The sequence below is a fragment of the Gastrolobium bilobum genome, unplaced genomic scaffold, assembly GCF_033153095.1.
Source record: "Gastrolobium bilobum isolate Gb01-03AN ecotype WA unplaced genomic scaffold, APGP_CSIRO_Gbil_v1 utg38958, whole genome shotgun sequence".
Classification (NCBI taxonomy): Eukaryota; Viridiplantae; Streptophyta; class Magnoliopsida; order Fabales; family Fabaceae; genus Gastrolobium; species Gastrolobium bilobum.
The window spans coordinates 224,676-236,975 of record NW_026896958.1 but is presented as its reverse complement, the minus strand read 5'-3'; the positions used below and the strand labels follow the sequence as shown (position 1 = coordinate 236,975).

Here is a 12,300-nt window from a genome sequence, read left to right as displayed (position 1 = left end):
CGTTCTGACTACTATTTGATGGCACTGAAAATACTGACGAAGCCGCCGTGCTGAAATTAGTAATGTAAAAGCCACTGTCTCTACATGCTGAAATTAGTAATGTAAAAGCCACTTTCTCTACATGCTGATACCTCACTTCTGCTCCTTGCAACACTTTGCTGATGAAGTACACGGGCTGCTGTTGCCCACTCTTTCCTTCTCGGACAAGCACCGAACTTACTGCTTCTTGGGAAACGGACAGATACAAATATAAAGGCTCCCCTGGTTCCGGCTTACTAAGAATTGGTGGTGAAGCTAAGATGTTTTTGAAATGCTGAAAAATAACCTCACACTCCTCAGTCCATGTAAATTCAGATCCCTTTTTTAAGAGTTGAAAAGGTGGTAAAGACACTTGCGCAAATTTAGCCAAAAACCTTGACAGAGCTGTCACTCGCCCATTTAACTTCTGAACTTCTTGAACATTCTCTGGGCTCTTCATTTCCATCACCGCTCTACATTTATCTGGGTTAGCTTCTATTCCCCTTTCTGTCAAAAAGAAACCCAAAAACTTTCCTGCCGAAACTCCGAAAGCACACTTACTCGGATTTAAACGCATATTGTGCTTCTGAACTTGCTCAAAAACCTCTTGCAAATCTGCTAAATGCATCTTACCATCTTCCGACTTCACAATCATGCCATCCATGTACACCTCTAACATTCTTCCAATCTGCTCCTTAAACACTTTATTCATCATCCTCATATAAGTTGCCCCTGCGTTCTTGAGCCCAAACGGCATGACATTGTAACAATACACTGCATTTTCTGTTACGAATGTTGTCTTCTCCTGGTCTTCTTTCCATAATGGTATCTGATTGTACCCGAAATATGCATCTATGAATGACAACACTTTATATCCTGACGCCTTATCCACCAGATGATCGATACTGGGTAAAGGAAATGGGTCTTTAGGACAAACTTTATTCAAATCCGTGTAATCTGTACACATCCTCCATCTCCCATCCGACTTCTTAATCAACACAGGGTTGGCTAACCATGTGGCATACTCTATTTCTCTAATGAAACCTGCTTCTAACAACTCTTTGGTTTTTTCCTCAATCGCCTTCCTCCTTTCAGCACAGAATCTCCTCTTCTTCTGGGCTACCGGCTTCGCTCCAGGAATTATTGCCAAACGATGACAAGATAAAGCAGGGTCCATCCCGGGCATATCAGAAGGTTTCCATGCGAAAAGATCAGCATTCTTTTGTAATAACTCTTTCATCCTAGCCCTCACATCAGATTCTAACTCGGAACCCATTTTAGTAACCTACTCCTTACCTGCTCCTAACTGAACCTCTTCCATGGTTCCCACGGGTTCTAGTCTCTCCACTTTATTTTCTATCCGGGGATCCATCCCGACTACCATTACTTGCTCCTCTTTCTTTTCGTCTACTTCCCTTTGTGCTTCTCTCTTCTCTTTTGCCTCATCTCTTATCATTACTCGCTCCTTCTTACTTTCCTGTGGAATCCTCAAACTCATGTTATCACAGCTTCTTGCCATTACCTGATCCGCCTTTATCATTGCCACCTTGTCATCCTTAGCTACAAATTTCATTGCCAACTGATCAATTGACAAAAAGATCTTGAATTTCTTCATGAATGGTCTGCCCAATATAATATTATACGCGGAACCCAGATCCACTACCGCAAACGACAAAGTAACTGTCTTGTGTGTAGGCGCGGTCCCCAACGTTAACCTCAATGGAATGTATCCCAAAAGTTTAATCTTGTCTCTTGTAAATGCTAACAAATCGGCTCCACACGGCTCCAACTGATCATAATCTAAATCCATTCTTCTGAAAGCATCCCAAAATATAATATCCACTGAACTCCCTGGATCTACCAACATTCTATCAACTTGATAGTTTGCCAACAATCCCGAAATCACTAAGGGATCATCATGCTCCGGGTCTAGTATCTCATCGTCTAAATCCTCAAACAGTACCTGCTTGCCCGTCTTTTTTTGCTCTTCTTTAAAACGCGGTTTCTCTGAAATGGCCATACATATCTTTAAGTCTTTTTCTGGGCATTCCCAGATTCTCCTCCTCCTGCTCGCCCTCCAGCTATAGTGCAAATATGCCCCACCGGAACTCGACCCGGAGACGATTGATTTTCTGCTCTTTGATTTTTGTTAGCCTCCCTATTCCTTCCCCTAGGCGGGCTGCGACTTCGGTCTAGTCGCCGGATCTTATCTTCCTTACACCCATCTCCTTCTCCTCTTCTTACATATTTTTGTAGTTTCCCTTCTTGAATTAACCTTTTAATAACATTCTGCAAGTTAAAACAATCATTTGTATAATGTCCATACCCCCGATGAAATTCACACCATTTCGTTTTATCTGCCTGGGCATAAGTCGACCGAATCGGCGGAGGCCGTGGAACATTTCACATTTCTGTAGACATTACCTCCTTCAATATCTGGGCTCTGGACGTATTTAATGGTGTGAAGTCTCTCTTATATGCTTCTCTAAATCTTTCCCTACTATCCGAGGTCGCCTTTCGTCAAACTGTCCTCTTCCAGCAGGATTGTCCGGCCTCCTAAATGTAGCTTCTCTGAACCCTTGTTCAATTTGCTTCTGAGAAGATCTAAATTCTTCCAAATCGATATACTTCTGAATCCTTTCCATCAACTCTTCCTTTGTAGCCGGTCCTTTTTTTCGCCAAAGAATCTGCCAACCCGCCAGGCTGTAACCCGGTGGTAAACAACAGCAAATACGTCTGATTCTCCAACCCCTTCACTTGTCTAGCTTCTGCTTGAAACCGTTCATAATACTCTCTGACCTTTTCTCCTGGCTTCTGTCTCACTCCACATAAATTGTGTGTGGTTTTTGGATGGGGTCCACAATGAGCAAACTGCTGTATGAAACGAAGAGATAAATCGGACCAACTGTCAATGTAATTGACTGGCAGGCCCGTAAACCATTCTAACGCCTGCTTCCTTAGGAAAACTGGAAATGTCCGACATAACAAAGAGTCTGATTCTCCACATAATGACATCGCTGCCCGAAAAACGGTTACAAATCCTTTGGATCTGAACTTCCATCATAAGCTTTCATCTCAGTGGGTTGTTTGAACCAACTCGGAATAGGCTTCGCCCTCAATCTCCAAGATAAAGGGGTTCCTGAAAGACCCTGACTACCAGGCGGCTCTCGAATCTCCTGCGACATCTGTTGTGTTAATCTCCTCGTCTGCTCGTTCCAGCTTGGTCCTTCTTGTCTCATCATCTGTCCTTCATAACCATGAGGACTATAATTCTCTACTGATTGCCACTCTCCTCTCTGAGCCCGGGTTCCTGGTGCATAATAGTACTCATCTTCATCTTGTGGAAAATCATCTCTGTAATAAATATACCGTCTTCCTCCATCTGTCCTCCTCCTTTCATCAGCTTCTTCATAACGTCTCTGACCTCGCCCCTGCCCCCTATGGCGAGCGTAATAATGACAACCTTCCTGTCGTTGCTCGCCTTCCCAAGCATCCCCACGAGGTTGCTCAACATCTTCATCTTGACGCCCACGTCCTCGTCTTGCGTCTCTGACATTTGCATCATAAGCTTCTTCTTCTACCCTCCGGTTTACTCCACGTCCTTCCCCCTGATAATTTCTCCTCTCTAAAAGACTTCTGGATATCTGAGATCCTTGCCCTCTTCGAACTTCTGTCCTCCTATTCCCAGTCTCAGGTGGAAGTGATAATGGAGTATAATCAGGAAAGGGAGATACAGAACCTCTCCATCTATCCCAATCATGTGGCACGTTCCTCTCAACTAATCTCTCTTCTGAATATGGCCTTCTTCCTCTTCCTTCCTGATGTTGCCGGTTCCTTATCTCCTCCATTAACTGAATTAAAGCTTCTCCAATAGTATCTAATGATCGACTCCCTCCACTGGATCGGAAAGAATCCTCTTCCCTTATGTTTTCTTCATTCTCCTCCACTCGCTCATCATGGTTGTTGCTTGCCATGACTCAAGAAAATGCGTAGGATTAGCTTTACCTTTCCCACAGACGACGCCAAATGTTCTGGACGAACATTAGTATGGATTAGTTCTAATTGTCTATCCTCCTTGGGATATTAACCCCTATATTTATATTCCTAGTTAGCGTAGTTGCACTGGACGTGGAGAGAAGGTGGTTACCTTGGATGTTGATGAGTAGTTATCTGGGACGTGCCATCGTGGTAAGTCCCACCTTCTGGATTAATAAAGGAGACAACTGCCCTATAACCCGGGTACCTTTGTCCCGGGTTCTTCCAACCCGTATCTGAGTAACTAACCCGGAACAATATAAATTATATTAGATTATTTCTCCATCTACTATAACAAGGAGGAAAAAGAAATAGGGAAAAACTTTTTTATTTAGATTATATTAGATTATTTCTCCATCTATTATTTTAGTTAAAATTAGCATTTTTTATTTAATATTTAAATTAAATTTTTTTTATTTTCTCTTAACATGATTTTTATTTTTCTCACAATAAAACATAGTAATTTTTGACTAAAATAATAATAAAAAATAAATACTAATCGCAAAGAAATAATGTTTAAAAAAAAAAACCCAACCTAGAGATTTAAACGGTGTCGTTTGACAGCCGAGCAGTACCTGCATACACAATCTTAAACCCTAAAAAGTTGAAGTCCGATTGTGTGCGAGGCTATTACTTTGCACCTGCGTTTTTTTTTAACCTCTCTCTCAACAGCAACAATGGTGAAGCACTACAGACCCCCGGTGAGTTCTGAACGCTCTTTTCACGGTTTCGAAACTCATCTTCGTCTCAACACGTCCCTTTTGAGATTATCATGACTTTGTGAATTTGCTTGAAAATCTGTTTCTGCTTTCATAACTATGAAAGTAGTTATTATTATTATTATTATTATTATTTGTTTCTCTTTTGGTGTTTTAATAGATGGGTAGTATGTACTTCTATTTTCTTCTCTTTTGGTTCATGCCCATATTGTGATTTTGTGTTGGGGGTGAATTTTTTTTTTTTTTGGTATTTGTAATATTTTGATTGCTGCTCATTTATGTACGATAAGGAAATTAGAGGGAAAATAAACGAAAGTTTTCTTGTTGAAAGTTAACCCTTTTCTTTCAACATGTTATGCTTGTAGAGAGTTTCTAAGTCCTTTATGGTGATGTGATATTTTTCTTTCTTTTTTTCTTATGGCAGGGAAAGAAAAAGGAGGGAAACGCTGCTAAATTTGTCACGAGGTCACAAGCACTCAAGCAGCTTCAAATTAGTCTACCCCTTTTCAGGTTCCATATTCAAATCTCATTTGTAAATCCATTTTTTTTTTTTTTTTTTGGAATTTAGCCAAGGATCAACTTTATTCTTCAACACGGAAAAAGAGGTTTCTTTTGGGTTTAAAAATCTATTGGCTGAATGATATCATATGGTGAATTGCATATCTTAATTTTTATTGTGAAACATTTGGGAAACAATAAAGATTTTGATTCTGATATTGTCTTTTGCAAATTTTAGGAAACTATGCATTTTGAAAGGAGTAACTCCTCGGGAGCCTAAGAAAAAGTTCAAAGGAACTCACCAGACTTATTACCATGTGAAGGATATCACATTTCTTCATCATGAACCTTTGCTTGAAATACATAGAGCAATAAGAGTACATGAGAGAAAAATAAAGAAGGCAGAGGCAAAGAAAAACCATGAACGAGCGAAAAGGCTGCGGGAGAAAACACCCAAACCCAAGATTGATAGGATTATTCGGCAGAGGTTTGTTTGATTTTGTTGATCTCGGTTTATGTCTTGTTACTGGTGGTGAATTTCCAATTTACTTGATTGTTCTTTGAATTACAGATACCCAAGATTTGTAGATGCACTTGGAGAATTGGATGACTGTCTTTCAATGGTGCATCTTTTTGCAGCTTTACCTGCATCAGAGAGCAAAAAAATTGAAGTTGAGCGTGTCCATAAATGTCGAAGGTATATACTTGGAATTTGAGTAACTTTGAATTAATATGCAATAAAGAATTTAGGCCTTTTTGGCTTTCCTTTGAAAGTAAGGACCTGAGGAGCAGATTTTAGATTTAAGTCCCATTGGTATTTTCATGTATTTTCTTTTAAAAATAATGCAAATTTTCATGCTGCTAATGATCTTTAAATCTGTATTTATTCTTGTTGCTTGTCTGCTAGAATGGCACATGAATGGCAAGCATTCATATCGCGCACTCACAAGTTAAGAAAAACATTTGTATCTGTTAAAGGCATATACTACCAGGTATAACTTGTGGCATTTGTAATGTTCATTAATCTTAATAGTACAAGTTATGGATTGATTGTGCTGGTTGTGCAGGCTGAGATCGAGGGCCAAACAATAACATGGTTGACTCCTCATTCACTACAGCAGGTTGTGTCTGATGATGTTGACATCGCTACCATGCTAAACTTTTTGCAATTGTATGAGGTTAGTTTCATGTTATGTTTTTATGTAGTGTCTTTATTCCATTAACCCATCAATATTCTTGTCATCCCAATTAATATTATAGATCTATGTATTTTAATCATGTAAATGTTTAATTCGAATAAGTTCTAGTGTTGTGTCGGGATCATATATAAACCAAACTTAGTTACACAACTTCCTTGTTCTGTCTTCACTGTTGGACCTGTATCTCCTAATCCTTGATTGTATTCATACCTATTTACCTGGTTTGGTCAACTTTTTACTATTTTCTTAAACTTCTACAATGAATTGCTGCAGCCTCTTCTTGGTTTTGTCAATTTCCGCCTCTATCACTCTATAAATTTGAAGTATCCCCCCATACTTGATCCTCGGTTGGAAGCTTTGGCAGCAGGTACAATTTTCCTCAACTTAAATGGAACTTTGCTGCAGCAGATATTTATGTATCCACTGATAAATTTCTTTTCAAATTATGTAGATTTATATGCGCTGTCAAGATATGCCAATGCGAATACCAGACCCTCTGTAGTCAATTCTGAAGCTTCTCATGTAGCTGAATCTGAGCAAGTGGAGACCAAGCAAAAAATGGCAGAGACTGTAGATGAAAAATCTGAGCTAAGACTTGCTCAACTTCAGCATCAACTTCCTTCCAATGAACCTGGTGCACTAATGCACCTTGTCGAGGAAGTTGCTGATGAAGATGAAGAGGATCAAGATACAAAAGAATGTAAAAAGCTCTTTAAAAATATGAAGTTCTTCTTGAGCAGGGAGGTAAGACCTTTATTTTGACAGTCTTGATACCACTATTTGAAACTATTGTTTTTGTCAAATAGTTGGGAATTGCGTGCATAGTATTTGCTGAGTTACATTTGAAACTATTGTTTTTGTCAAATAGTTGGGAATTTGCGTGCATAGTATTTGCTGAGTTACATTTCATGATTTTAAAATGGTTTAAAGTAAAATTAACAAAGAGGTTATATATGGATTAGTGATGTTAAAAATTTGCAAATACATTTCTTAAAGAATTAAAGTCAGAGTTGATAACATTTATCTATATGTATATGTCTCTCTGTGTGTGTGTGTGTGTGTATTATTCACTTCTCAATTGAACAGCTGGGTCATACATATTGTCTAGTTATGTTTTAATTTGTAGTAGAACTTGAAAGCCTACTGTTGTTAAATTTCTGCTAGATGCTATTAGATAATTAGTAAAAACCCTCTTAAAGAGGCCAGTGAGGGTTGGCTAAACAGCTTCAACTGTTAAGATTGAATATTGTCCACAATAAGGTCTTGGTTCTATTCTTACTAGTGGACTTTCTTTGGTAGGTTATATGTGGGTACCACTGTAAGCCCTTCCTGAGGCTTACAGTATGCTCTGACCTTAGAATGAGGCAGGCTTCTCTCCCTCTAAATTTGTTTGTACGAATCTAAAGATTCTCTTTAAAGAGAATCACCTTGTTTTGGTGGGAAACCATTAAGATATTTGTCAAGTACTCTGGCATGGTGAATTTGTTGATATTTATAAGGTGACTTTGTTTTCCTGTTGCAACATGAACATTTTAAAAAAAAATTAAGCATATTAATGTATGAAATTTGTGTTGTAATTTTAAAATTGATGTCCGATGATGCAGATCATGTGCATATAACAGAACACATCTTATCAGATTTTTTAAAAAAAGTGTGATGATGCTATATGTTTTCAATGAAAGGTTTATTGTGGAATTTTTCTCATTATTGTGTGTATGTTTTGACATTACCTGTGTCCGTTCTGGTCTAATTATTCAGGCACCAAGGGAATCATTACTTTTTGTTATTCCGGCTTTTGGTGGTATAGTCTCCTGGGAGGGAGAGGGGGCACCATTTGGGGAATCTGACCAGAGCATTACTCATCAGGTTTGTGATTAAGCTTACCATATTTTAGGTGACATAACTTTTTATACCTTCCTTTTAGGTTCACTTAATTATTGATTTATGTTTAGGTTGTTGACAGGGAATCACAAGGACACAGGTTTCTCTCAAGAGAATATGTTCAACCGCAGTGGGTATTTGACTGTGTGAATGCGCGGATTATTTTACCAACGGAGAATTATGCGGTGGGAAGGTAACTTCTAATTCATTTGTGTTTCTTTATTCACTTCTCATATCTGTTGAACCATTTTGATCAGTTTGGTGTTGATTGTGGAAATTTACAATTTCTATCTTTTACAATGTAAACCATGTTAATATTTTTGCTTGTCAGAAAACTAGTTCCTTCGCCTCTGTTCTCTGATAATTGAAATTGCATTATCTGTGCTTATTTTAGGTTCACTATGGTTCTTATTGGTTGAAGTTTTTCTAGGTGGGAATGTGCCATTTTATTTGTCTGAGCAAATTAATTTTTCCTACAAGGGATCATGATAGCATTCTGTGGAATCACACGTCTATATATCCTTTCATCCTTATATTTTGTTGGATGAATTTGTTTCTAATTAAAGGATTTTTATCTAAATCTGAAAAAAGAATTAGTAATTATGATACAATGCCAAATCTACAGTAATTATGTAAACAGAGAAAATCAGTTCATCAATTTAGTTGTCCTCACAGTCATTAATTTTACATTTATTTAAGAGAGCAGGTTAGAAAAATCCATACATATTATATGTATATGTATGTATGTATGTATGTGTACTGTATGTTTCTCTCTCTATTAAATTTGAAGAAAAATGTGTACGTATATTAAAGAAAGTCTATCCTCTCACCCCTACCCTCACAAAGATTTGCCCTTTATATTAAAAAGAGCCTATCTTTATTTTAACTACAACTTTCCTGGCTAAAATGTTTCTTTCATCAACAGGATTCCTCCACCGCACTTGTCACCTTTTATTAACTACGACGAAGAAGGAGCATATGTTCCTGACTATGCAAAGACCATTAAACACTTGCAAGCTGCTGCCAGAGAGGAAGTTCTTCCACTTCCAGGTGTTGGAAAAGAAGATCTGGAAGATCCTCAAAATCTTCTGGTCGAAGGTATTATTGATCGAGCAGAGGCTAATGAAGCCACACGGAGAAAGCAGAAGGTATGCATATAGTGTGAGAAGAACACAGAATCATAATAGTGGAATGAGTGGAGGGGCTCACTTTGTTATTCAATTATTATAATTCGAATGATCGCGTTGCAGATGATGATTCTCGAGCAGCAATACCATGATGATTTGAAAAAAGAACTTGAAGGTGTTAGTTATGCTTCAGCAGGTTCTAATGTTGGTAAAGAAACATTTACTGGAGTTGTACACCCTGGAGAGTCAACTACCAGCATTAAAGAAAATGTTGCTGATGTTGATGACATGGGTAAACTTATGATGTCACGTAAAAAGAGAAAACTATTGGAAGCCATGCAGGTAACTCTTTTTATCCTTCCTTATGCAGAATCACCAGTACTATTTTTTTTTTTTCAAATAATCTATTTGTCCAGTGTCCGGTTGGCCTGTCTAGCCCATCACATATAGCGGGTTGGGTTGGGATTTTCAACGAATTTGAACCCACCACACATTAGGGTGAGTCTAAGCAGGTTGAACTGGCTGAAGGACGAGTTGATCTCTCTCTTTTTTTTATTATTTTAAAATTAATTAATGATCTTTTTACACCTCTTTAGTCTTCATTTGATACCCTTTGCATTTATGGGGAATACAAATTTTCAAAAAAAGTTACATTGACGGGTTGGCGGTTACCCTTTTACCACATCTATACCTGAGCTTACAATTTTATTTTTACTGTTCTTTCTAATCAAGTGTCCTGTCTAACCGGTTGCAAAGTGACAGGTTGCCTTTGAAGTTTATTATATAAACTCGATTGGTGTAGTCTTTTCAATTGGTTCTGATTTTTCATTATTTTATGTTTGAAAATGTGTCATTCAGATATCGAATAAACGCAAGCAAGCTCATAACGATCTTATTAAACAACGTAAAAAGAAAATTGATGAAGCTCAGAGTTGAAGAGATCCTGCATCCTCACGGATTCCAGTTTTGATTTCATTATGTGTTATAGCTGCTGATTTATAAGGCTATTTTATTTTTCAGTTTGCTAGTATAGGCATTTGAACTTATTTTAAGTCTCATTCTTGTTTTGTAACTGATCTGTTTTCAAAGGCCTGAGAAAAATTTGATTTGTTTAAGGACTTTTTGTAAGTTCTCAGGTTTGAGCCTTTGATATATTTGTCTGTTGTCCCAGATTCAGTAAATCAACTGGGTGTGTAAGAAACTAATTAAATCCAGTAAACTAGATGTTAAAAAGTTTGATTTAGTTTATCACTTTCAAAAGTAGCGAACCTCACCAAATTGAACTAGCCCTATCAATTAATGTTCTTGAAAGTTTAATTCTATTAATCGGATCGGGAAAGATGGTGAAAGAGATCAGGAATGAAAATATGGATGCAGTCGTGGCCAATGTTTATCTGGGCAAATCTTTGAAAAATTCTTATCGAAGAAAATATTCTTTGGGAATCAGTGGATTTAGGAGTTGATTATATTTAAATGGATATTTTAAATTATTTGTACACATTATTGACAAATTGAAAAAATACTTGATATTTGTTTGATCTATAGAAATAAAATAAAGAAAAAATTCTAACAAAACAAAATTGTTAAAATTAATTTTATAGGTTGACAAGAAAAATCTATTCCGACGTGTATTCCTTATGTAATGGAGTTCAAATCACATCTTTCTTTACGCATGTATTGATTAGTTGATTTTAATTTTTAAAAAATTTGTAAAGATATAATTTTATTCTTTTTATTATGTTCATTTTATTATCTTTATTTAATATATTATTATAGATCATGCTAACAATAAATTAGAGAATTGAAATAATGTAAATGAACAAACAAAAAAACAAGTAAATAATATTCAAAAAAGTTATATATATATATATATATATATATGTATGGATTCGCTTTTTTTGCAGTTACTGCAGATAAATTATCTGCAGTAAGTCAATACGACGTCGTTTTGGGACGGAAATCATGATATTTTTGTAATTTTAGTTTATTTCAGGATTATAATAGTCTTTATATTTATAATTTTTTAAGATTTCAATACTAAAACGACATCGTTATGGGAATAAATGCAGATAACTTATCTGCATTAACTGCAGAAACATTTTTCCCATATATGAATACTGATCGGGTTTTGTATTACATAACATGTGGTTTTGTGCAATTTAGTAAAACGCTGCGTTTGGAGTTTTAAACTTTTTTCCCTTGATTTAATTTTTTTTATGTAATATGAGAAAATTTTCTCACACATTTTATGTGGGGCCCACCTCTATTTAAAAAAAAAAAAAAATGTTACACGAAAATCGAAGGGTCACTTATCGAAAAAAACGATTCTCTTATAATATGAAAAAATATTTTTCATATATATATATATATATATATATATATATATATATATATATATATATGAAAAATGTTTCTGCAGTTAATGCAGATAAGTTATCTGCATTTATTCTCAAAACGACGTCGTTTTGGTATTGAAATCTTAAAAAATTATGAATATAAAGACTATTATAACCCTGAAATAAATTAAAATTACAAAAACATCATGATTTCTGTCCCAAAACGACGTCGTATTGGCTTACTGCAGATAAGTTATCTGTAGTAACTGCAGAAAAAATAAACCCATATATATATATCAGCTTGAGAGAACAGAGGACAACGTGTTGGAAATACACACTCACAAAAGCAATATTTATTAAATGTAAATTATATTATATATTAAGAATATTATTTAATATCAAAACATATTCTAACATGTGAAAATATAATATTTTTAGAATTAACATGTTATCATATTGTATTATGTGCTGCGTCGGTGTCAGAGCA

The 12,300-nt window shown here is 36.2% G+C and overlaps 2 protein-coding genes across 2 annotated transcripts; one reads left to right on the top strand and one right to left on the bottom strand.

Moving 5' to 3' along the window:
• Positions 1–2,046: 2,046 nt before the first annotated feature.
• Positions 2,047–3,033, bottom strand: LOC133302986 (uncharacterized). The gene is made up of 2 exons (XM_061502809.1): positions 2,647–3,033; positions 2,047–2,307 (listed from the first exon to the last, which is right to left on the bottom strand). Exons 1-2 carry the CDS (start codon positions 3,031–3,033, stop codon positions 2,047–2,049), a joined length of 648 nt encoding a protein of 215 aa, XP_061358793.1.
• A 1,605-nt stretch (positions 3,034–4,638) lies between these two features.
• LOC133302994 (pescadillo homolog) lies at positions 4,639–10,687 on the top strand. The gene is made up of 13 exons (XM_061502819.1): positions 4,639–4,754; positions 5,197–5,282; positions 5,509–5,757; positions 5,842–5,967; positions 6,178–6,262; positions 6,338–6,448; positions 6,743–6,836; positions 6,921–7,213; positions 8,228–8,335; positions 8,422–8,543; positions 9,276–9,498; positions 9,601–9,819; positions 10,336–10,687. Exons 1-13 carry the CDS (start codon positions 4,731–4,733, stop codon positions 10,411–10,413), a joined length of 1,818 nt encoding a protein of 605 aa, XP_061358803.1. The 5' UTR covers positions 4,639–4,730; the 3' UTR covers positions 10,414–10,687.
• Positions 10,688–12,300: the final 1,613 nt, after the last annotated feature.